The 26,915-nt window shown below is 38.1% G+C and overlaps 2 protein-coding genes across 4 annotated transcripts in view; one reads left to right on the forward strand and one right to left on the reverse strand.

The window, feature by feature from the left end:
- Atad2b (ATPase family AAA domain containing 2B) overlaps window positions 1–26,915 on the forward strand; it is a 131,768-nt gene that overhangs the window by 32,337 nt on the left and 72,516 nt on the right. For all 3 annotated transcript variants that reach the window (XM_038319166.1, XM_038319168.1, XM_038319167.1), the window contains exons 7-13: window positions 617–733; window positions 7,328–7,403; window positions 10,726–10,824; window positions 14,268–14,379; window positions 17,461–17,576; window positions 19,473–19,647; window positions 22,874–22,962. In XM_038319166.1, the coding sequence (XP_038175094.1) occupies window positions 617–733; window positions 7,328–7,403; window positions 10,726–10,824; window positions 14,268–14,379; window positions 17,461–17,576; window positions 19,473–19,647; window positions 22,874–22,962 (784 nt within the window). The remainder of the gene's footprint in view (window positions 1–616; window positions 734–7,327; window positions 7,404–10,725; window positions 10,825–14,267; window positions 14,380–17,460; window positions 17,577–19,472; window positions 19,648–22,873; window positions 22,963–26,915) is intronic.
- Window positions 4,932–5,273, reverse strand: LOC119806433 (60S ribosomal protein L30-like). The gene has a single exon (XM_038318164.1). The coding sequence runs from the start codon at window positions 5,271–5,273 to the stop codon at window positions 4,932–4,934; it is 342 nt and encodes a 113-aa protein (XP_038174092.1).

Genomic DNA, 26,915 nt, shown 5'->3' on the forward strand with positions numbered 1-26,915 from the left:
GAGGATGGATTTGAATTTCCGACCCTCTTGCCATCACTCACTAGTGATGGAATTATAGGAGTATGCCACTGTGACCTTATTCATTTATTTTAACTTATTTTTTATTTAGTTATGCATGGTGGCATACATCTTCAATTCCAGCATTCAGAAGGCAGAGGCATGAGGATCTCTGTGAGTTCAAGCCTGGTTTAGTCTACATAGTTTGATGCCATCTCAAATGATCACTGTGGCTTGCTATTCATTCATTCATTCATTTCTTTTTTGAGATTGGGTCTCGCTATGTAGTTCTGACTGTCCTAGAACTCACTATATAGACCAGGTTGGCATCAAATTCACAGAGATTTGTCTGCCTCTGCCTCTGCCTCCAAGTGCTGGTTAAAGGGATCAAATGTGTATGCCACCACACCTGGCTAACAATGTTTTATTTTCTGTATTGATTTTTTTTAACCTAGGTTTATTTCTGGTTATATTAGTTTATTCTATTATCATGAATTGCTAACATTTTAAAATGTCACTTGTGTAGACAAAAAATAATGGATAAATGTAACTACTCAGTTATAGAATAGGATCATACCTGTGGGTTAAACTGTTTTTCCCTTTTATATGTCGAAACTAGAATCTCAAGAGGAGGATGGAGACATAGAAGTTGAAGAGGCAGAAGGAGAAGAAAATGATAGGCCATACAATTTGAGACAAAGAAAAACAGTGGATCGATACCAAGCACCACCGATAGGTAGGTGACTCTAAACAACTTCTTTGTTTTTTATAACTGAGGGTAGCTTTATCACTGTTGTGAAAAGGGACATTTTCCTGGGTTCAGTGGTATAGTGCCATGGTCCTTGCTGTTGAGGAGCTGAAGTTAAAGAATCACTCCAGCCCAGGTATTCGGTTTTGGCAAGACCCCTTTTAAAAACAAAACAACAATCAACAGTGCTGAATTTAAACTAATCAAACCTCTTGTATGTCCTGTGCATTCTTTCCCACAAACTTCTGTGTGTCCATACAGCTGACAGCTAAGGCGCATGATGACTGATTTATTATTTGTCCTTCTTCTCACTCATTCCTTTGACTACTATTTTCTAGTTTCTGTGTGTCTACATTTGCCTGTATGTTTTATTCTGTGTTTTATCTTGTTGCCAGGAATTAAATGTAGGGTTTTGTGCATTCTGTGCAAGTGCTTTCCCATGTGAAGCCTTTATTTGTGATACTTTATTTACCCTTCTTTCATTTAGTATAATTTTTTTCAAGAATCCTTATTTAGAATCTTAAAAAAAATTATTTTGATCAGACATGGTGACACAGTCCTTTAATCCCAGCACTCAAGAGGCAGAGGCATGTGGATCTCTGTAAGTTTGAATTTAGCCTGATTTACATAGAGAGTTCTAGGGTAGCCAGGACTATGTAGAGAGAACCTGTTTTAAAAAAATTGTTTTATATACATGGGTGTTTTGCCTGCAAGTGTACATACATGTATGCCTGTGTATCTTGTGTATGCCTGGTACCCACATGGGCCAGTAGAGGACTTTAGATTCCCTGGAGTTGGAGTTCTAAATAGTTATGACCTGCCATCTGAGTGTTGGGACTCAAACTTGAGTCCTCTGGAGTAACAGCTAGTGCTTTTAACCACTGATCCACCTTCCCAGCCCCTTACATTGAATTTTGTACTCTAAAATAGTGTTTGGTAGAGGTATGCTAATTATCTCTAGAAGCTAAAGTGTTCACACATCCCTCTATTCTTGTTAAGAGTTATTGTTTCAGTTGTCACCAATGAGAGAGTGTGTTCTGGTAGAAAAAAGATTGGGAATCACTAAAAAATTTTTTGCTTTGTTTTCTCTTTTTCTTAATGTAATTGAAATAATGTCTATAGCATGTATTTGTATTCTACAATTTGGCAAGTTCTGTAATATGTACATGCCTGTGAAGCTATCACCATAATCAAGACAATAAGCATACTCATCAATGCCCAGCCTTCTGGATATCCTCATTCTTGTGTGTATTCTGCTCTCAGTCATTTGTGTCTTCCTTGTATTAGTCTTTCAGTACTTATCTAATCTGTTTTCTATCATCTTAATTCAACTTTATATGTTTTTGATTTTATATAAATGAAGTTATGTTTATTTATTTTTATTTTAATTTTTTGAAATAGTCTTGTTCTCTTCCTAGGTTTGTCTGGAATTTGCTGTATAGCTTAGGGTGACCTCAGACTTGTAGTGATCATACTTTCCCAGTCTCCCAAGTGGTAGAATTAGAGGTACAAACCACCATACCTAGCTTTGAAATACTGAAATACTACATTTTTACCTTTATTTCACTCAGCATAATTATTGTAATACTTGTTATAGGTGTGGGTCATCACAACTGTCTTATTATTCATTTTTTAGGGATTAATTCTTGCTTTTGGTTATTGATTGTTATAAATGCAGGTGTGGTAGAGCATCTTTAATATCAGTACTCAAGTCTGGGGCAGAAGAAGGATTTAGATTTTGAGACCAGTAGGGATTCATAAGATCCTGAGATAAAAACAAACAAACAAAAAACAAGGATAAACAGGCAAATACTACAAAGTGTGGTGGGTAGATTTATAATTAGTGAATTAGCAATTAATAAATTAGTATATTTAATTTTGTAAGAAATTGCTCATCTTCCAAAGTGGTTTTGGCATTTTCATTCAGATTTTATGTTTCCAACCAGGGCTACATAGAGATATTCTGTCTTCCTTCTCACTAAAGATAAAGAGAGTTTGTTTTTCTAGCATAACTCTTGGTGACACATACCTTTAATTCTAGTATTAGGAGGCAGAGGCAGTTTGATAACTATGGATTTGTGGCCAGCCTGATTGACAGAGCTAGTCCAGGAATGGCAGGACTGTTATACAGGGACACTCTGCCTTGAAAAACAATAACAACAACAAAAAAATTGATACTTGCCAATGCTTATTATGACTAATCTAACTAATGTAGCACTTTGTGTGTGTTTTGGTGGTACAGAGGACTTTGTGTACTCCCCCCAAAGCATTCTAGCACTGAGATAGATCCTATTCCCCATTCTTTATTTTTTTTTTGCCCCCACTCCTTAAGGTCTTACTAAGCAAGGTCTCACTAAGTTGCAAGGCTGACCTTGAATTTGAACTCTTCTGTCTCCCAAGTGCTTGGGATCATAGGCAAGACCCAGTTGTAATAGCATGTGTAGTATAGTTTTAGTTTGTGTCTCTCAAATGAAGTTGAGCATTTTCTTCTCATGTTTACTAAACAGTGGCAAATCTTAGTGTGTATGCATGTGCATTAGGTATATGTGCATGTGTGTGTAAGTATCAACATCAGTGTCTTCATCAATCACTGCACTAGTTAGTTACTTTTCTGCTTTTGTTTTGGTAAGGACCAAGACTAAAAGCAACTTAGGGAAGAAAGAATTTAATTGGGCTTCCAGAGGGAGAATCCATAATGGTGGGGGAGACATGATGGCAGACAGCTGGAAGCTGAGAGAGCACATCTTTTTTTGGGGTGGGGAGGGTTTCAAGACAAAGTTTTCCTATATATCTTTTGACTGGCCTTGAACTCACAGAGATTCTCCTGCCTCTGCCTCCTAAGTGCTGGGATTAAAGATCACATTGTAGTGATGAGCTGCGGGCAGGCCTGTTTCTCATCCCACCTGGCTCCAGCACGGCTAGCTTTGCACCCAAAATAACAACACACAAATTGTATTCTTTTAAATACTGCCTGGCTCATTAGTTTCAGCCTCTTACTCACATCTTGACTAACCCATATCGAATAATCTTTGTAACACCATGAATGGTGTCTTATCCGGGAAGATTCAGCATGTCTGACCTGGTGACTGGCTTCATCGCATCTCTCTCTCTGAGGAGAGGCATGACAGTCTGTCTCACCTAAGAGAGGCGTGGCATCTGACTGAGCCATCTACCTCACTTCCTTCTTCCTGTTCTGTCTACTCTACCCACCTAAGGGCTGGCCAAGGCAGTTTCTGTATTAAAACAGAAGACCCTCCCACATCATCACATCCTAAATCACAGTGTGAGTGAGGTAAAGCTATAGACTCTCAAAGCCCACTCCTAGTGACATATATCCTCCATCAAGGCTCCATAGTCTCTCCAGACAGCCTTACCAGCTGGTATTCTATTATCTGAGCCTATGGCAGCCATTCTTGTTCCATGCCCTGTTCCCATAGGCCCATGAAATGAGTCTTAACTTTAAGACTCATTGCTGAGATTCCATGTAAAATACAAAACAAATTACATACATCCAATAGATTTTGTTTGTTTGTTTTCTGTTTTTCGAGACAGGGTTTCTCTTTACCTTTAGAATCTGTCCTGGAACTCACTCTATAGACCAGACTGGCCTCGAACTCACAGAAATCTGACTGTCTTTGTCTCTCAAAAGCTGGGATTAAAAGTGTGCACCACCACTGCCTGGCTCATACTTCCATTGTGTAATGGCATGGAATATACCTTCACATCCCAAAAAAGAGAAATGGGGACATCATGAGTGATTTCTGGACCAAAGCAAGATAGAGACCCAGTAGGGTAAATACTAAATTCTGTAGCTCCATGTCTTTTATCTGTGACTTTAGTTTTAAAGGACTTGGATGGCTCTCCCCTTCCACTTTCGCTGTCTACCACATACATCTCTCTCTCGGCCGGGTTCCACTCCTGTATACAATTCTCATGAAGCAGACGTCTCATGACTATAGCATCTCCAACATCTTGGAGTTTCCACTGCAACCCAGGTTTCACTTTCACAGCTTTACATAATGGATTCTCAGGACCTTGTAGGGACAGTGACTTAGCATTATTACTACGTGATGCGTGGTCTCAGTGGCTGTCTGGAACTGCAGAGGAAGAATCTACAACATGTTTACTCTTGCATTTTTTTTGAAAGAGCACTGGTAAAATTTTACCACAGGAAAATTTTCCTGGTTTACTTTTCAACAGTCTGGTCTTGCATGCTTCTAATAGTATTAGAATCACCTGGGTCAGTTGTAGCCAGTGTGCTTATTCTGTAGTATTTTCTGCATGTTGTGACCAATTGAATATTACTCCCATTGTAATGATGGACACTAGTTTTAGCCAACACGGTATAGTATTCTATTTCAGATTTCCTCAAAGCTGGGCAGTTGGTGAGGATAACCAATTTCACTTTGCCCTGTCTGTTCATCTTTAGAGTTTGTTTGTATCTTAGCACATACTTTTCACTTTTCATAACAAATTGGAGCCTAGAATCGATTGACTCTAGAGACTTTTTCGTCTTTGTGGCTACCATCTTCCTGCCTTAGGTGCAGGACAGCCTCCAACCAAGATCAACCACCAATATGGCCAGGGAGTGAGAAAGTCACTCTTGCATTTTTAATGCCTCCAGAGATAGTACCATGTGGGTAATACTGCCAAATTTGGCTTCCATCTTAGGCTAGAATCTTATCCCCTTTAACTACATTAGTAGCAGTTTTCCTATTCTGAAATGGTTGTTTTCTAGGAGGGAGAAACCCCTTAGTCTTTTTCCTATCACAAATCAGAAACTTGGCTGCTCTTTTAGTTATTTGTCTATTGCTATGATAAAGCACCGAGACCAAAGCAATTTATCCAAGTGTTTAATTGGGTTTACTGGACCAGAGGGTTAGAGTGATTGAGTCATAGCAGGAGACTGGAGTAGCAGTTGAGCATCTACCTCTTGAATCACAAGCATATATAGAGAGCATATCACTTAATCACTTCCTAAACATTGACCAACTGGGGACCAAGTAGACATCTCACTCAGATATCACAGATGGGGAGGGTCCTGCCCTCAAGATACCTATCCATTGTTCCAGTGCAGAGTGGTTCTCTTAAAGATGCCAGGCTCTTTAACAATTGTAATCTCTCTTTCAGTATACAACTTGGATGTAATATTAAGCTTCTTGGTACTCTTTTTTTCCCCCAAACTATACATTTAGTATTTTTTCCTATCCTACTTTCTTTTTTTTTAAATTATAGATCTGCATATAAGCTATCAGTTACCATGACACTGAGTTAATCCTATATTGTCCTTAACTTTTCTCCACCACAGAAATGAGTTTATTACTTTTAAATTTAATGCCAAGCAAGTCTTTAGGACATTAACAGAAGGCAGCCAGATTCTTTACAAAATGTCACATGAATAACTTCTAGCCCAGTTGCTAGGAAGATCTTCTCTGAAACCTCTTGAGCCAGGCCTCTACAGTTTGCATTGCTGTCAGCATATGGACAACATCACTGTCATCCAGGCTCCAACTAGAATGGCCCACCAAGCTCTGGTTACAGCATTTAGTGGTTTTTCTAGCTCTGAGTCATACAACGTTCTACAACCTTTTAAAACCAACATGGTCAGGTTCTCATAGCAACAACCCCACTTTTCCTCGAACCAGCTTCTGTATTAGTTAGTTTTGTCTTGCTGTGATAAAATACTAATGAAGAGTTTTATTTGCGGGTATGTGGTTTTAGAAGCATAGGCTTGGTGGCAGTCAACTGAGGTCCACTGCCCAACTAGTCTAGCAGGACTAGAGAGCTCCAAGTTCAGTGAGAAATTCTGTATCAAAATATAGGATAGAGAGTGGGAGAGAATGACCTGCAGTGCTCAGTGGCATTCATGGCAGAGTACATCTGCACACATGAAGTGCTCTCTGTGTTTCTCCCTCTCCATGGCTGCTAAGGCTCATGCTTAAAATCCATGGCTGAGGTATTTCCATTACCATGATTTATGAAGTGCCAGGCTCTTGTAGTTGATTGTAGTGTTGTAAATCGGGCCTTGAGTCCATCTTGTAGTGCTTGGGCAGGTTTCTAGGGTAAGTCCACACACACTAGCCAGCGGAGTTGGTCTGTAGGGATTCTGCCTGATAAGAGTTTTACTATGGCTAACCTGGTCTTGTGATATAGGTCCTGTTTTTTTCTGTGTAACAGCTCTGGCTGTCCTCGAACTTGTGTTGTAGACCAGGCTGGCCTCAATTGATAGACATCTGCTTGCCTCTGCCTCCTGAGTGCTGCGTTTAAAAGTGTGTGCCACCATGCCTGGTATTTGTATGCATGAAGATTTATGTTTATGCTTTTTTGGGGGATTATTACTATGGATAGTATTACTTTGCTTTGTTCCCTACTACAAAATTTTTAAAACGGTTTACACTTTTGGAAATATTAACATCTACTTAGAGTGTTTAACACAAAGAGTTTGTCTTTGTTATGCTTCCAGTGTGGAAGTTGAAGATACATGGTTGGGTTCTCATAGAAAGTTGATAGAATCTTTGAATGGGCTTTAGTGCATGGGCTTAGTAGTACTATTAGTTATTTCTACCTGTTTTCTTCTTTTAGTACCAGCTCATCAAAAAAAGAGGGAAAACACGCTGTTTGATATTCATAGGTCCCCAGCAAGAAGAAGCCATATCAGGTAAGTTGTGTTTGATTTGAAAGAAGAGAATGTTTGCATGTTTTAATGAACAAAGGAGAGACTTAATTGTATCCTTTCCTTCTTCCCTTCCTTCTTGACTGTCTTCTGTCCTTTCATCCTACACATGACTTATTTTTGGTTCACAGTTTATTTGTAATTTTTTTTTTCCTCGACAGGGTTTCTCTGTAGCTTTGGAGCTTGTCCTGGAACTCATTTTGTAGACCAGGATGGCCTCAAACTCCCAGAGAGTCGCCTGTCTCTGTCTCCCGAATACTGGGATTAATGGTGTGTACCACCACTGCCCGGCATATTTTTAAATTTAATTTTTAATTAATTTTAACTTTCATGTCCTATAGCAACTAAGTTTTTGATCTCATACAAGTTGAATGTAGAATGGTCCATGATGTCTTTCTTTGAGACAATGACTAGTTTTTTTTTTCCATTGAGAAAATTAGTTTTGCTTTGTTTCCCAGACTTGCCTGAAGCTTCTAGCTCAAGTGATTCTCTTGCCTCAGCTCCCTGCTAGTTTGGAATACAAAAAATTGTTCCAACCATATTAGAGTAGTAGGTCTTTAATGCTTTCCCCTATTCTTTTTTTTAATATTTATTTATTATGTATACAATATTCTGTCTGTGTGTATGTCTGCAGGCCAGAAGAGGGTGCCAGACCTCATTACAGATGGTTGTGAGCCACCATGTGGTTGCCGGGGATTGAACTCAGGTCCTTTGGAAGAGCAGGCAATGCTCTTAACCACTGAGCCATCTCTCCAGCCCCCCCCCTTTTTATTCTTAAAAACAAAACTAGTAGGTACAGAGTTTAGAAATTTAAAAATGTATCATTTTACTTTTATTTATTAAATTTTAGAGACAATTCCTTCTTTTCTTAAGTGGTGGCTTTTATTACAACATTTCTTTTTTAATGTGCATCAGTATTTTGCCATGGTGTTGGGCCCCCTGGAATGGAGTTATATATAGTTGTGAGCTGCCACGTGGGCACTAGGAATTGAACCCAGGTTCTCTTGAAGAGCAGCCAGTGCTCTTAACTGCTGAGCCATCTCTCCAGCCTGAAACAGTTCCTTGCTATATTTCCCTGGCTGTGAGTTTGTGGCAACCATCTTGCTTCTTCCATAATGCCTATTTATTGATTGGACTATTACATAGTCTTTTTGTGTTTAATGTTTTGATTTTTTAAAAACATATTCTGGATAGTAATCCCCTATTTGTTAAATTGTTGGCAAAAATTTTCTCTTTAGGCTGTCTCTTTACTCTGATAGTTGTTTCCTTTGTGGTGTAGAAGCATTATGTATGTATGTATGTATGTATGTATGTATGTATGTATGTATGTATGTGAAACAAGGTCGCACCATAGAGCTCAGGCTGGCCTAGAACTTTCCCCATCTCCTATGTGTGGGCATGACTAGGCATATACCACCATACCCAGCCAGAAGGTTTTAAGTCTGATTCAGTTTCATGTTTGTGTCTGTGTCTTGATATATACAATTTAAAAGAATGAACAATTTAATTTGGTTATGATAAATTCAGTTTGAACATGTTGAAGGGATCCAGTGTGGTAAACTTTTGGTTTTTTGAGACACGGTTTCTCTGTAGCTTTGGAGCCTGTCCTGGAACTAGCTCTTGTAGACCAGGTTGGCCTTGAATTCACAGAGATCTGCCTGCCTCTGCGTCTGAGTGCTGGGATTAGAGGAGTGCACCACCACCACCCGGCTTTGTAGTAAACTTTTAAAATTATTTCAGTTTTTGGACCAGTTATGTAATAATATTTTTCTTTGGTTTTTTTTTTTTTTTTTTTTTTGAGACAAGATCTCTCTATATAGGCCTGATTTATCCTGAAGCTTTCTTTGTAGACCAGGCTGGCCTTGAACTCAGAGAGATCAGACTATCTCTATGCCTCCCAAATGCTGGGATTAAAATGTATGCCGAAGTGCCTGGCCGTATTCATAATAATTTAACTTTATTATTTCTTCTTTGAAATGACTGTAGTCTAATATATTGTCTAGTCTTTTTTAATATGCTTATGATTATAAATTATTTGTTTTATTTGGTTATTTTAGATTTTTTTTTGAGACAGGAGTTCTTGGTATAACAGTCCTATCTGTCCTGGAACTAGCTTTTTTAAAAATATTTATTTATTATGTATACAATATTCTGTCAGTGTGTATGCCTGCTGGCCAGAAGAGGGCACCAGACCTCATTACAGATGGTTGTGAGCCACCATGTGATGCTGGGAATTGAACTCAGGACCTTTGGAAGAGCAGGCAATGCTCTTAACCTCTGAGCCATCTCTCCAGCCCCATGGAACTAGCTTTTGTAAACCAGACTGGCCTCAAGCTCACAGAGACCACCTTTCTCTTCCTCCCTAGTGTTGGGATTAAAGGTGTGCGCCAACACCGCCGGGTTAGATAATTAATATTTTATTATCTTATGTATGAGTATTTTACCTGCATGTATGCTTGGTGCCTCTGGAGGCCTGGAGAGGGCATTAGATCCCTTCAACTTGGTGTTAAAGATAGCTGTGAGCCACCATGTGATTATTGGGAGCTGAACCTGGATCCTCTAGAAGAGCAGCCAGTAGTCCTAACTGCTGAGCCATATCTCCAACCCTGTTTACTTATTTTGAGATAAGATCTTATTATGTTGTCCAGGCTGGTCTCTTGCTTTCCCCAAATGCCTAGGACTAGAGATGTATACCATCATGCCTAGCTAAGTATTTTCTTTTTCATTAGAAGTATTTTATATATTTGGTAAGACTGCAAACAAGGTAGAAGAGTCTTTAGTAGAAAGTAAAAGCCTTTATTTTTTCTGTAAGCAAGTATATTTACTTTTTAAAATGATTGAATTATTTTGATAATTTGGGAAAGGAAGAATAAAGGAGATAATTGTCTTGTTCTCTGATTTTGATACTTATAACAATACAGATATTTGAATGTAAGTTTGTTGCTTGACTACTTTTTTAAGCTTCTATATTTGAAAAATTACAGGTGTTCTGTTCTGTAGTTTTTATTCTTTTCTGTGGAGCTTGGCCTTCATTCCTTGTGAGATGTGAACTGCATGAAGACAGTGATCTGAATAAACATTTGCTGAATGAATAAATGGATTTTTCTCCTGTGCTAATTACAGATATGGTAGTATTGTGTTTTGTAATGATACCAGTAGGCTAGGTCTTAGCTCAGTGGTAGAGTAGGTACTCTTTATTTATAAGGCTTTGGGGTTAAGAACACTACCACCAAAGCAATCAAGCACACACACACAGCAAAAGACACAGACGTTATATAAGGTTTTAATACTTTTCCTTTTCCAATAGGAGGAAGAAGCATGCCATTCATAGTAGTGATACAACCTCTTCTGATGAAGAACGCTTTGAAAGAAGGAAATCAAAAAGTATGGCAAGAGCAAGAAACAGGTTAGTAAATATTTTTAGTGCTGCCTCTGTAGTAGAAAAGAGAAAAAAGTTTTTCTTTTTAAAAATGTTTCTCTGGGTGTGGTGGCACATTCTTTTAATTCCAGCACTCAGTTGGCAGAGACAAGCAGATTTCTATGAGTTTGAGACCAGCCTGGTCTACAAAGCAAGTTCTGGGACAGCCAGGACTGTTACAGAAAGAAGCACTATATCAAAAAATAAAACAGACAAGCAAACAAAAGTTTCTTATTTATAATGGCATTTTGTTAATGCTAATTATCCATTCATTCATTCATTTATTTATTGTTTTTTTGAGACAGGGTTTCTTAATGTAGCCTTGGTGTATGTTTGTGTGTGTTTTTACTTAGCTATTTTCAGAGTCATTTCTGATCATCTAACATTTGTGCTCCTGGAATTGAACTTAGGTCATCAGGCTTGGTGATAAATGTCTTTGCCTTGTGAGTGAGTCATCTTGCTAGCCCTTATTTTTTTGCTTTCATTTTATATGTGTGTTTTCATTCATGTGTGTATACCATGTGTATACTTGATGCCCATGGAAGCCAGAAGAGAGTGTTAGATGCCTGGAACTGGAGGTGCAGATCGTTGTGAGCTGCCATGTGGATGCTGGGATCTGAACCTGGGTTTTCTGCAAGAGCGGCTAGTGTTCTTAACTGCTGAGCCATTTCTTCAGTCCCAGTATTTTAAATATTACTTTATAGTTCTTACAGGTGGAATCTAATCTTAGGATAGGTTCCTTAAATTACTTAGTGTGTAAGTACTAAAGTCAAGTAATGCTGAATAGAAAGAGGGAGAGGCAAGAACATCAGGATAGTCTGTGTGGTAGTGTCATCCTTTCCCTCTGTATTTGCGTCCAGCTCATATCCATTTTATGAGGCTGATTTTACACTTAAATGAGTTTAACATCCAGAGAATGATGCTGAAGCCTACTGAATGCTTGAGATCTCATGTGTTCACCATCCAACACAAGAATTTTGGCCTTAAAAATTTTTTTTTCTAACTTTGTTTTGTTTTTATTGTTGTCTGCCTTTGGTGATCTCTGCTTAAGTAGAATAATTGGTTAAACTGTGGCAAGTGTCACAGTTATTTTTTTAAAAGTCGAGGAAGTTTTCTTTCTTCCTTTCTTTCCTTCTTTTCTTTTCCTGTTTTCCTTTCTTTTTAATGTTTTGAAGCAGGGTTTCTCTGCGTAGTCTTGGATGTCCTGGAACTCCAGGCTGTATATAGACCAGGCTGGCCTTGAACGCAGAAATCATCTGCCTTTGCCTCCTGAATGCTGAAATTAAAGGCATGTGTTACCACTACCTGACTCAATACTCTATTTTACATTTATAATATAGGTAATTTTATTTAGTGGTTTGACATTTAGTACTTCTATGATTTGTCCACATATAACTAATTGTAGAAATACCACATTTTTAGCTAACCATTTTCAGGTTTGTATTAATATGAATTATGTACTAAAGCAAATCTTATGGATGATGGGGAAAGGATGTAAGGAAAGAATCTAAGTTTGTTTATTTCTTTGAGACAGGGTCTTCCAGTGCTGACCAGGCGAGATCCTCCTGCCTTTGCCTCTTGAGTCATAGGATTAAAGGTGTGCGCCACCACTGCCTGTCCTAAATTCACACATTTAAATAGTCTATTCAGTATTCTTTTCTAATAGAGACAGACAGAGAGGGGGAGTGAGGGAGGTAGAGAGAGAAAGAGAGAGAGAATGAGAATGATGGTTTTGGAATTGAACCCAGAACTAGTGGTACATATTGTACCACTAAGCTGTATCCCCAGGTTATGATAACTTGCTTTGGGAATATGATTTTTAAAGATAAATTAGGATTCAGAATGTGGGGCTCTGTCTCTATCTCCATCCATCACCAGGTGAAGGTTAAGGCTCACAGTGAGCCCGTCCATGCTGTAGAGTTCACATTCATTGCCGTTGTCCTTGGTTTCTCAGTCCTCCTCCACCGTCAGCCACATTCAGAGAGCCCGGTTTGGTCCCCTGTTCCATCAGTTCCATTCCAACAGGACTTGGTGGTCTCCCGTTAGATCTGTCCCACCGTCTCAATGGGTAAACGCACTCCTCACGGTCCTGACTTCCTTGCTCATGAGAACCCCACATTGGAGCACCGGACTGAGCTCCCAAAGTTCTGATGAGGAGCAGAAGGAGAGAGATCATGAGAAAGAAAGTCAGATGAATGATGCGTTCACCCACTGAGGGGGCAGGACAGAACTAATGGGAGACCACCAAGGCCACTTGGAATGGGACTGATGGAACATGCGACCAAATCGGACTCTCTGAAAGTGGCTGGTGGTGGAGGCTGACCGAGGAGCCAAGGACAATGGCGATGGGCTTGGTCTCTACGACATGGACGGGCTCTGTGTGAGCCTTGTCAGTTTGGTTGCTCACCTTCCTGGACCTGGAGGGAGTTGGGAGGACCTTGGACTCAACATAGTGTTGAGAACCCTGATGGCTCTTTGGCCTGGAGAGGGAGGGAGTGGGAGTATGGGTGGAGGGGAGGGGAGGGAAGGGGGGAGGAGGAGGGGAGGAGATGGCAATTTTTAATAAAAAATAAATAAACTGGAAAAAAAATAAAAAATAAAATATTCCCTAAAAAAAAAAAATTAGGATTCAGAAATGTTAGTAAAGTTGGACTTACCATACAAACTCTGCTTTTGAGGCTATGCCATATTGTGATTTTTACCAGAACTAAGCCATATTCTTGTGCTGTAATGACACACTGGAGGCTAGGTAATTTGTAGAGAAAAGGATTTTATTTAGCATGAAATTGAGGACATACAATATGGTGCTGGTTCTCGTGATAGACCCCGTGACTGCATCACATCATAGCAGATGCCATTATGGCAGGAAATGGGGGACTAAGATGGATACTGAGTACGGTCTCATGTGAGGCATTCCTTTCTTCTTGTAGTGTGTCCCCAGTGACCTCTGACTGGGCTTCACCTCTTAGAGGTCCTACTACTCATATCAATACACTGAGGATTAAGCTCCTAGATTTCCTACTGGGAGAGGTTAAACATTTTGAGAAAATAGTTTAATGCTGATGTTTGCTTTACCTGTTGGATGACTGGTTTTGGTCAATTTGAAAGCATCCAAAATAGCAGTTTAAAATATCAGACCTTTTCATGTTGTTTTCTGGATTATGATAAGACAAAAAGATGAAAAGCTCGTCAAAGATTTTTTTGTTTACTTATTTTGACATTGAAGTGTGAAGGATTAAAAAATTAAGCATTTGTTTTATTTTTGTACATCATTATGCACATGCGTGAAGATCAGAGGCAACGTGTGGGAGTTGGATTTTTCCTTCCATCTTGTAGGTCCAATTCAGGTTGGTGGCAAGAGCCTTTACCAACTGTGCCATCTCACATGTGAAGTTTTTGATGCCTTTATCTTCATGTTTTGTAAATTTCAGGTGTTTGCCTATGAACTTCAGAGCAGAAGATTTAGCAGGCGGCATTCTCCGAGAACGAGTGAAAGTGGGTGCGAGTTTGGCTGATGTTGATCCGATGAATATTGATAAATCAGTAAGTTTGTTAATGTTTCCAGAAGTAGTTTTTTTATTTTTTGTTTTTAAGGTTTTCCTTGTTTCTAAAACAACACTTGAAGAAATAGAAACTCAGATATGACCAATATTCATGTGTGCGTTTTGGGTCCTCTAAACCTTGGTCACACGTACTACTTAATTAAGGTTTTTTCTTTCAGTGTTACTAGAATCTTCAGCAGGTAGGAAATGAAGCTGAGAGGGTTTTACAATTCTGTTTAACACTAGGACCAATGGATTGTTGTTGGAATTACCTGATTTCTTAATCAGACTTGGATTTTATGTACCTTCCTCTGGCTGTGATGTTGCTAATGAGTTTTAAGAAAAACAAGTTGGTATTATAGGGACTTTGCTGCATAGCAAAATTACCATAGAAAAAAGAATTGCAGAGAAATAAATGGACTTGAGAGAAATAAGGTATTCAAATATGATGGATTTTAGTGAATTAATTGCTTTTGGAGAGTGACAGAAACAAACTGAATGTATTGTGCAGGTTTCTGGTTTAAGCAGATAGGTAGATAATGGATTGTCTTGATAGGTATTGGGTGGTTCCATTATCTGAAGTAGAGTATACTAGAGGAGGAATAAGATGGGAAGGGGTTTCAGTTGACTGCAGTCATGTTATAGGTGTCTCTGGTGTACCATACATAAGTAGAAGGCACTTGTAAGCAACTGATTGGTTTGATACAAGGTAGGAATACATGGTAGCAATTTAGGTATATGTCATCAGTGTAAATACTGTTGAAGCCACTGTGGATAGGATGGTTGTACTCCAAGGAAGGGATGTGGTCTGAGAAGAACCAATTTTATACAGACGTGGTCCACTGATTATAATGTTTCGTGCTGGGGTAATTTGGAATATTCCCTCATAATCAAGAATTTATCTGAGTTTTTCTGGGTGTCTTGCATCTCCATACATAATTTTTTCTTTTTTTATTAAATTCTATAATTTTACAAATTTTCACCTCCTTCCATTTCTCCTCCCCTCCCCCCCCCATCCTCTTTTTCCCTCTCCTTTCCCCCTCCCTCTTCAGTCCAAGGAGCAGGCAGGGGCCCTGTGGGAAGTCCAAGTTCCTCCCCCATCCATCCAGGTCTAGGAAGGTGAGGATCCAAACAGACTAGGTTCCCACAAAGCCAGTACATACAGTAGAATCAAAACCCCGTGCCATTGTCCTTGGCTTCTCAGTCTGCCCTTCTTGTCAGCCACGTCCAGAGAGTCCAGTTTGATCACATGCTCCATCAGTCCCAGTTCAGTTGGCCATGGTGAGCTCCCATTAGATCAGTCCCATTGTCTCGGTGAATGGGCGCACCCCTCACGGTCCTGACTTTCTTGCTCATCTAGTTATCTATCCCCCTGGATATTGGAAGTAGACAAGATTGCCAGGCAAAAATTGAGAGCTTGGGGGTGGGGGTAGGATGGGAGTAAAGGGAGATGGGGAGGGAAAAGTGAGAAGGGGAGGATGTGGGGAGAGCTTGGGGAATGGGACAGTTGAGATGGAGGAAGAGTGGATATGGAATCAGGGAAGTATATATCTTAATTAAGGGAGCCATTTGAAGAAAGCAAGAGATTGGACTCTAGAGGCGTTCCCAGGTATCCAAGGAGATGTCCCCAGTTTGCTCCTTGAGCAGCTGAGGAGAGGGGGCCTGAACTGGCCCTTTACCATAGCCACACTAATGATTATCTTGGATATCACCATAGAACCTTCATCTGGTGCTGGATGGAGATAGAGACAGAGACCCACATTGGAGCACTGGACTGAGCTCCCAAGGTCCAAATGAGGAGCAGAAGGAGGGAGAACATGATCAAGAAACTCCATACATAATTTAACTGCTTCTATGTGATTTAAAGGAAATTATCAAATTAGAGTTTAGTATACTATTGAAGATAAAAATTTAGTTATCCTCAATCCAAAGTCATAGAGTAAGATATTTGTTTCATTATTTAGTACTAAAGGAATTTTTAGATTGTGTATGTCCTGAATCCCTAGGAAATAGCACACTTCTTGAGAACCTCATTATCTTTTTAGATTTGGTTTATCAGTACTTTACTCTTCTAAGTCTGTTAACTTTAGCTATCTCTGCCAGTCAATTCTAATTTGATGATATACATAGAAAATTTGACTTTTTTTAAAAAAATGTTTCTAGTTTTGACCTGCTTTAATTTTTTATAATTTAATTTTTTATAATTAGTTTTTTATAATTTCTTTTTCCTGCCATAATAAATAGTTTATAAATCATTTCCAAGTTCCATGGTAGAATAAGAAGTAGGGAAAGGGCTCCACCAGGTTCCAATAGGCAATCACTGTTAACATTCTATAAAATTTTCTTTAGGTAGTTTTTCTACAATTTTTATAAAGTCTTGAGGTGACTGTTATGAGTGAAATAAACAGTTTTTGTCACTTCTGGTATATCAGTGCTTTCCTATTTCTTCATTATTGTCTCCTATGTGGAAAAATTTATTTCTTAGTAGGGGAATTAAATACTAAAGAGTAAGTTTTTGTTTGATTATGTTGTGTTTTGGAGAGTCACAGTAGTAGAAAATGTCTTCTGGCTCTTTTCATTAACTAAGTTTTGTCTGGTGGAGCAGTTATAGCACCAGCTGAGAATGCAGAAGGATGTGAAGTGTTAGTGTATAAATGTGACACCTTCAATAGATACTTGCTAATGTTTCCAGTTAGGCACTGATCTTATTCCTGGGTTGCTCAATTACTGAAAGATAGCTTCCTTTGACTCTGAGTTTTACCTTTGACTATATTTTTCTACATGTATTTGTGTGCAGCAAAAAATTTACTTGTATGCATGCTCAAAAACCCTTGAAGGAATGTATTTCTGGATCATGGAACTCATAAATTAAAAACATTTATAGAACATGGGCCAGATGTGGTACCACATGCTTTTAATTCCAGCACGGGGACAGAGGCAGGTGGATCTCTGAGTTCAAGCCCAGCCTGTTGTACACAGAGCTAGATAGACAGTGCTATATAGTAAGACTGACTCAAAAACAAACAAAATTTTAGAACCTATGAAATCACTTTATATTAAATTTCCTCCTTTTTTCTCCAAGGTGCGGTTTGATAGCATAGGTGGATTAAGCCATCATATACACGCTCTGAAGGAGATGGTAGTTTTTCCACTTTTATATCCAGAAATTTTTGAAAAATTTAAAATTCAGCCTCCAAGGTATGTCTTAGATGTTTATTTTGGTACTGTTGTTATTAATTGATTGAATATCAATTAATTAGCCTTTGATTATAAAAATTTTATATGTATTTGTTTGACTTGTTCTAACAATGATGATTAAAATTTTTATTTAGAGCACAAGGTTTGTTTTTCAACTGTACCTGTTTAGGAGTCCTTCAGGCACAAGACGAAATTCTTTATGGAGATGTGAAATTCCAGACTTACTTATTTCTCCAGAATTAATTTAACCCTTTTTTTTTTATTTTTATTAGAAATTTCCGCCTCCTCCCCGCCTCCCATTTATCCCCCTCCCCCCTCCACTCCCCCTCCCTCTTCTGTCCAGAGAGCTTTAAGGGTTCCCTTCCCTGTGGGAAGTCCAAGTTCCTCCTCCATCCAGGTCCAGGAAGGTGAGCATCCAAACAGGCCAGGCCCCCCCAAAGCCAGTATGCGTAGTAGGATCCAAATCCAGTGTCATTGTCCTTGGCTTCTCAGCAGCCCTCATTGTCTGCCATGTTCAGGGAGTCCGGTTTTATCCCATGCTTTTTCAGTCCCAGTCCAGCTGGGCTTGGTAAGCTCCGAATAGATCAGCCCCACCATCTCAGTGGATGGGAGCACTCCTCGCAGTCCAGACTTCCTTGCTCATGTTTTCCCTCCTTCTGCTCCTCATTTGGACCTTGGGAGCTCAGTCCGGTGCACCAGTGTGTGGCTCTGTCTCTATCTCCATCCATCGCCAGATGAAGGTTCCCTCACGGTCCTGACTTTCTTTCTCATGTTCTCCCTCCTTCTCCTCGTCAGGACCTTGACCAAAGAAAAACATATAGTTATCCTCCTGGCTATTGGAAGTAGACAAGTTTGCCGGGCAAAAATTGGGAACTTGGGGGTGGGGTGGGTTGGGGGCAAGGGGAGATGGGGAGAGCAAAGCGTGAAGGGGAGGATGGGGAGAGCTTGGGGGAATGGGATGCTTGGGATATAGGAAGGGTGGATATGGGAGCAGGGAAGCATATATCCTAATTAAGGGAGCCATTTTAGGATTATTAAGAGACTTGACTCTAGAGGGGTTCCCAGGTATCCAGGGAGATGCCCCCAGCTAGTTCCGTGGGCCGCTGAGGAGAGGGAGTCGGAAGAGGCCAGATCCTATAGCCATACTGATGATTATCTTGCATATCACCATAGAACCTTCATCTGGCGATGGATGGAGATAGAGACAGAGACCCACATTGGAGCACTGGACTGAGCTCGCAAGGTCCTGACGAGGAATTTAACCCTTTTCTGATTGCAAGAGTTTGGTTCTTTGAAGGCTCACCAAAGTGAAACTTGGAAATATACTAGAAAAAGCCTTATCAGTTATAGATAGGAGCTGCTCTTTCGACCCCAGCTCCCTGACCGAAATAATCACACAGAAACTATATTAATTACACTGCTTGGCCAATGGCTTAGGTGTATTCCTAGGTAGCTTTTATATCTTAAATTAACCCATTTCTATTAATCTGTGTATCTTCCTGAGGCTGTGACCTACTGGTAAGGTTCTAGCGTCTGTCTCTTGTCTGTCTCATTGGACAGCTACATGGCTTCTCCTTGACTCTGCCTACTCTCTCTCTGTATCCCTATTCAGATTTGCCGCCAGACTTTATTCTGCCCTGCCATAGGCCAAAGCAGCCTTTTTATTAACCCATGCTAATAAAATATATTTATAACATATAGAGGGGAATTCCAGATCAATCAGTGCTTTAGAATTACTACATAATTATCTAAAATTATATGATGGAGTGGAAAATCTTAAATTGGTAATTGTTGATGATAACAATTCTCTTAGATAATCTTCATGAATTTCTTTGATTATAAAACTATTGGTATAAACTTCTTTAAATAATTTTTTTGTTTCTCTTATTCTTCTAGGGGTTGTTTGTTTTATGGCCCCCCTGGAACAGGTAAAACCTTGGTTGCCAGAGCATTAGCAAATGAATGCAGTCAAGGAGACAAAAAGGTGGCTTTTTTCATGCGTAAAGGAGCAGATTGCTTGAGCAAGTGGGTTGGTGAGTCTGAAAGACAACTTCGGCTTCTTTTTGATCAGGTAAGAAAAATCAACTAATTCAAGTATCTTTTCCTTTTTTAAAAAAGAATATTTATTTTATCTGCAAATACAGTTGTGAGGAGACATATATTTCAATTAAATTTAAGATCAGTAATTTAAATTGTAAGCCTTAAAGGCATAGTTATTTTCTATTACCTGTGGGAAATTAGTTCCAGCAGTTCCTTTCTGCTCGTACATACAAAATCTATAGATGTTCTAGTTTATATACAATCTAGTATATAAAATAATAAAGTATTTATATACATCTTGTATGCTTAACATCATCCCCCATTTTTTTAGACATTTCATATAAAATATATACTATGTAATTAGCTTTGGTAGACATGTCCAACTTAACTGACATTGGAAGAACATGTTTTTGGCAAAATTCATACTTCAGAACCATACAATTGAGTTAAAAAATGATATACACAATAAAATATTATTTTGTTTTAAGTAAGTTTAAAATCTTGCTTTGGACTGTTCATAGATTTGTGGCACACGGGTCACAGGGTGGACACACGTGTTAATGTAGGGATAATGACAAAAAAATCTTTGTATGTATTTGCTACAGATAAAGATTGTCTGAAAAACAGTTTTATCTTCAGTTGGTTGAAACATTCATGAATTGTGCAGAACTCATGGTTGTAGAAAGCTCTTCTATTTAACTTATATTTTTCTAATAGATTTGGATATTTATGATGATCCAGAAAACACTGTGGTGACTGTTGTGTGTATAATACTATGTTAGGTACCACTGGAAACCTGGGATGTAAAGTAATCTTAGGTTATAATTTTATTGAGAAAATGGTATAGACAGAAAATGTTGAATGTTTATGGGAAGAATCTTATAAAACAATATGTTATTTATGGTCATAGTTATATGAATCTTTTCTGTCACTGTAGTAAGATACCCCCTGGGACAATTAGCTTATGAAGAGACAAGTTTATTTCGGCTCACCTGGTGGTCATAGTCCGTTATTAGTCCCTTGGGTTTAGACCTAAGCTAAAATTGCACATGATGGTGGAACACATGACCAAACAAAACTGTTAATGTTTTAGCTCATTAGCCAGGGAGGAAAAAATGAAATATTTAATATTAGCCAGGTTCATGTGATCTCTTTCCTGATGTGTCTTCAATGACCTAAGGACCCTACCTTCTGAATAGTTCACTACCTAATCATTTAAGTGCCACCCTAAAGGCCACAAAATTTAAGAAAGAAATGTTTGAGGTATAGTTACCCAGACCACACCAGATTATAAATATATGGCTAATAGAATTCAAAATTAAGTGAATTCCTTAAAAAGGCAGAAAGAAAATAAATGAATATGTTAAAATATAACAGTGACTTTTAAAATGTAATTTTCTAAAACAGAACATGGTAGTATTCAATTGTAGTTCCAGATATTTATTACTAATTATTATTACTGTATGTGTAAGGCCCTGGTTTCAATTCCCAGAATCACAAGAAATAAGTAAGCATTACAGTAAAGGAAAACTCACACCTGCTCCTGAGGTGAAGGGATCCGGTAAGCCTAGGAAATGAAAACCAGGCATGGAGGCATGAGCCTATAATCCTAGCCCCCAGGAGGGTGAGCTGGAAGGGCTGCTGTCAAGTCTCAGACTAACTGAGCTAAAGAGTGAGACCCTGTCTCAACAAACAAAGGACAAGCAAAACACAATTTTTCTATACCTTAAAAAATTAGTCCTAACGCTAGTTTATATGTAAATATTGAATTTAGTGAAGGAAATGTGTCTTATTTGGCAGTTCATTTTATATTTGTTTTTTTATTTTATATTGGATTATGCCGCAATAAATATATGTGAAGAAAAAGTACAATCAAGAATTTATTAGCCATGCATTTCTATGGTGAAATCCAGGTTTGCCAACTGACACCTCTAATCCCTGCAGTTGAGACTCAGGGGCCAGCCTAGTCTTTATGCTGAAATCCAGATCCTCCTGGGCTACAGAATGAGAATCTCAAAATAAAACAAAATACCCTTTATTCAAAAAACTGATATATAGTGGGTGAAACAATTCACATGTCATTTTCAAGTTAATAGTGTAGAGCAGGGAGTAGTGGTGCACACCTTTAATTCTAGAACTTGAGAGGCAGAGACAGAAGAATCTCTGAGTTCGAGGTCATTCTGGTCTATATGACAAGTTTCAGGACAGTCAGAGCTATATAGTGAGATTATGTCTTAAGAAAAAAGTAGTGTCAAAATTGCTGTTTTTTAGATAATAGAAAGAGGAATAAGTAAGATCTAGATGCCGTTGTGTTCAGTGTCTAATGCTAATTCAGACAAGCCATCTGAATAATTGAAGGAAAAATAATGACTGAAAAATGTAAAATAGCCGGGCGGTGGTGGCGCACGCCTTTAATCCCAGCACTCGGGAGGCAGAGGCAGGCGGATCTCTGTGAGTTCGAGGCCAGCCTGGGCTACAAGAGCTGGTTCCAGGACAGGCTCCAAAGCCACAAAGAAACCCTGTCTCAAAAACAAAAAAACAAAACAAAACAACAAAAAAAACTTTAGTCTTATGCTAGAGATAGGAATATATGTTGGTCTCGGTTAAGATTGTACCCTAAATTATAGAGATTATTTATATTTGCTTTATTGCTACTATTTCATAGTTTTCTTGGGTAAGTAGGGCTTGATGGAATGTTTGTTTATGTTTTTAAACACTTGCTTATAATTATGGCTTTTAAAAATGAAAGTAGCAAATATTATGTATTTATATGAAAGCCTACGAGCTGTGCGGGATGAAAAGCAGGCCCGCAGCTCCACACTACATACTTAGATATATAGTTATGTTTAAAAAAAAAAGTGCTAGTGACTGGGCAGTGTGCGGATTGTGATTAAATAGATTCTTAGCATCTGTGACATCCTGAATTCAATTTTTATTATTAAAGAAAAGATAAACAAATGCCTGAAAATAGTGGTTGTGGTCTGTGGGATACCTCGTAGCTGACTCTGCTGCTGCTGTTTCCTTTTTACTGCGTTGTTGTTTGTTCTTATTGTTTTGATCTTTGAGTCTAAGGATTGAACCCAGGTTCTCGTAAACATTAAGAAAATGATCTACCCTCAGCTACATTCCTCAGCCCAACTGTGTACTTTTAAATACTTGCTGCATGTTGTACTATTTGTTTTTATGTTCCTTTATCAGGAAATATAAAGTTAAATTCAAAAGCAAATAATTAAGTAATTTTAATTTTTCTTTACTAGGCATATTTGATGAGGCCTTCTATAATATTTTTTGATGAAATAGATGGATTAGCTCCAGTTCGTTCTAGTAGACAAGATCAGATCCACAGGTGGGTTTTCCTGAACTGACTATATTGATTTCTTTTTACTTATTGATGTAGCATTTGGTTTTTGCCCTTAGTTAAACACTTTAAAACTTACAGAAATTTAAAATGTATTCTATTTTCTAGAGGTTCTTTCACTCAACACAGGATTAATTTACAATCTGATAGTGATTTGATTGCTTTTGGTTTTATTCTGTGATCCTACTGTGAATACTTGTATTCATGGCTTTATACTTTTTTGGGGGTAGATGTCTAAAATAGCTTTTATTATTTATTGTGTGTGTGCTCATTCAGATGAGAGGACAACTTTTGGGTGCTTGCTTCTCTCCTAGCATGTGGGTCCTAGGGATAGAACTCAGGTTAGGCTTGTGTCAAGTGCTTTTACCCGTGGAGCCATCTCTCCAGCTCCACAGTCCTATGTTCTCTTCCTGTAATATGTGAGAATTTGAACTGCCCCTTATTCTCCCCTCCCCCCGGAACTGAGATTATGAATTCATTGTACCATTCATGTCACCTTTTATGTGGGTGCTTGCACAGTGCACACTTTACTCATCCCGCTCTTTATTTATTTTATTTTGATACATTGAGTATTTAGAATGGTGTCTAATTCACAAATACAGTTATTTACCCCAAAATTATGTTCTGATTGACCAGTTATGTTTTGGTATGGGGACCGTATTTCACTTTTTTTCCATAAGACTCTTTGTCAGTCAGGTTCCTGTCACAATCTGTCTAAGATTCTAATCTACCACTCCAGTCCCAGCATCCACATAGTTATCTCAAGCCATGTCGTCCATCTCTGTCGAGTGCCGTGTACCAGTTTTGTTCATTGGAGCCTTTGTTGGACCCAAGAACCTCCTACCAGTCTTGGGGAAAATATCTGTTTTGCATGTTTCTGTAACCACAGAGAGCCCACCAATATTTTTGGGTACCTCACATCTGACTCTAGAATGCCTTTTTATCCTTGTGGCATTTAGAGACAGAAGGATTTTGACCCTTTGCCCATAAGCCACATCTAAATTTACTAATTTCCATGAAAGAAGCCATTGAGAGACCCTGTGGTACTAGAGCTAAAGCCTGCACAATTTACCAAACTGGTGCCTAGAGGCACATTTTCAAAGAAAACTGTCTTCTATGATTGTCACTTATAAAAGGGCAGCGATACCTGATCAGCCAAATACATTGATAATGTAAGCTCACCAAAAAAATCACAGGAAAAGTGGTTAAATTACAGCTGAGCATAGTAGCTGTCAAGTACTAGACCTCAAAGGAAAAAAACAGAAGTGAAGTGATTAAGAAAGAATTCTTTAGAGTGAATATAATGTAACTGAATGAGATTCAGGTGAATGCAGATGACTCAACAATGTTTAGAAAATAATTCATGATATGAATGAGAAATTCAACAAAGGAATAGGATTTGTGAAAAAAAAAAAAAAACAACCTGCAAATGAGGAATCCAATAATTCAAATAAAAATTAGCATTAGAGGAAGAGAGGAGATTTCTCAAAATAAATGAAAGTGGGGGCGTGGATAGATAACTCTGAGTCATCTTGGTGGACAATCATGCGGACTGGAGTTCAGATCCCCAAACACACGGTACAATCCAGACATTTAGAACTGCTTGCAACTCCAGCTCCAAGAGATTCTGACTTCCAGATGTTTGGTTTATACCTGTCCATACTCATGCATATACATGTATACCAATATCTTTAAAAAAATACAATTAGTGAAGCAGAGTAGGTCAAAAGAAAAAAACAAGCAAACAAAAGTAAATATATGATATATCAGAACCTAAGAGCTATGGTAAAAGCAATACTTTTGAAGACAATTTATTGCAATAAGCCCAAAATAAAATTTAGATTTTTAAATAAACAATTAAAGATGCATCTAGTGGACATAGAAAAACAAGAATAAACCAAACAAAATTAGTAAAAGGAAGAAGTAATAGTGAGAACAGTAATAAATAAAAAATTGTAAACATAAAAAAAGATCTGTGAGTTAAAAGATTTTTTATTGGTAATATTGGTAAACCTCTAAGAATAATCAGAAAAAAGTAAGGAATATCATCAAATAAATGCAGTTTCAAATAAACAAATATTGAAGGTCAGGTATTAAATATAACAGTATAGATTATTATGATCAACTATATGCTAACAGGAAAGTCTAAAAAGGAAACGTTTTTTTGGACATTTGACCTACCAAAATTGAACACGGAGGACATAGAAAATTTAGATTGACCAATAGTAAGTAGTCTGGCGTGGTGATGCATGTGTGTAATCTTAGCACTCAGGAGTGGAGGCGAGAGCAGGAGTTCAAGGACAGCCTCCACATTTGAGGCAGGCCTAGTATCTATGATGCTTTGTTTCAGAACAGTAACAACTCACCAAGTGGTGTTCTGTTCTCCACATGCATGCCATGATATGCATTTTCCCCTTACTATAAATAAACCGTTAAGGGAAGCAAAATTGATATACAAAATTGACATAAAAGAAACAAAATTGACATAGTACTTTATACACTAATATTAAACTTGCCATGAAAATCAAGAAAGCAAGTGCTTCACAATATAAACAAAATACCTACAAGTTACTTTAACTTAGGTAATAAAAGAGTTCTACATGAAAATACAAACTGCGATAAAGAAATCGAAGAAGGGACTGGAGAGAATGGTTAAGACCACTGTATGTTCTTTTAGAGCACTAGAGATTGATTTCCAACACCCATGTTGGGTAGTGGGGTTCCCTCTTCTGGGAAGAGGCACACATATACACATGTTCAGACACACAGACACATAAATATACATATAAATAATTAAAATTTGGAGAGACAGAACAAAATGCAAATGAAAAAATAGATAATGTCATTGATTAGTACTATTAAAATGTCCATACTAACCACAGCAAGTTACACTTAAATGGAGTTCCCCTCAAAATACATTGACGCTCTTCAAAAAATTGCATTAAGACAGCCCTAAAATTGATAGGAAAGCACAAAGCACCTTTAGTAGTCAGAGAAATCCTGTGGATATAGAAAACTAGATGCAATATAACAGCTAATTTTAATATATACTATAGAAACATAGTAACCCAAACAGGTTGTTATTGGCTAGAAAAAGAAACATAAACTATTGGAATAGAAAAGAGATGCCAGAAATAAAACAATGCATCTATAGTAATCTGACTTCCAACAAACAGAAGAGTTAAAATCAAACATTTGAGAAAAGACATTTCAATGATCAAACATTTCAATAAATGGTACTAGGAACTTACATTTTCTCAGTTGAAACTTTATCTCTACTTCCACTTTATAAAAAAATCAACTCAGAATGGATTACAAATCTTAAAATGAGACTGGAAACTTCTAGAAGGAACAGTACCATTAGTTGAGGACCAAACATCTCAATATGAGCCTATGTGGGTCATTTTAGATTCAAATCAGACCAATGATTAAACATAAATTTATAATTCAAAGATACTGCTTCATTTTATTTCTGGGTAAGATGCCTATATCATAAATTTTCAGTAATCCAATTAGAAAACAGAAAGCATGGATTTCCTAAACATTGGCTTTTGATTTTGTTTACAATCTTTTTAAATACAGCTAGAATAGTATATTTGGGAAGGAAAATTAATTTTGACATGGTTTGTGTATTCCAGAAATTGTTTCAGCAGTAAAAATAAAGAATAGGAGTGAGAACAGTTGACAAACTAAGAACACTTGTTAGAATTCAGGGATACCATGAATTTTCAGACAGTAGAACAGATAATCCCACAACTGCTCTCTACTGAAAATATACTGCTGTAACCCTCCCCCACTCTGGGGATCAGATCTAGGGCCTCTTGTAGGCACTTTTTTCTCTTTCCCAAGACAGTCTTTTTATATACCCCTCACTGTACTGGAACTATGTAGAGCAGGTTGGTCTCAAAATCACAGAGCTCCATCTTCCTGGAAGTCACACA

This window comes from Arvicola amphibius, chromosome 2, assembly GCF_903992535.2.
Source record: "Arvicola amphibius chromosome 2, mArvAmp1.2, whole genome shotgun sequence".
Lineage (NCBI taxonomy): Eukaryota > Metazoa > Chordata > Mammalia > Rodentia > Cricetidae > Arvicola > Arvicola amphibius.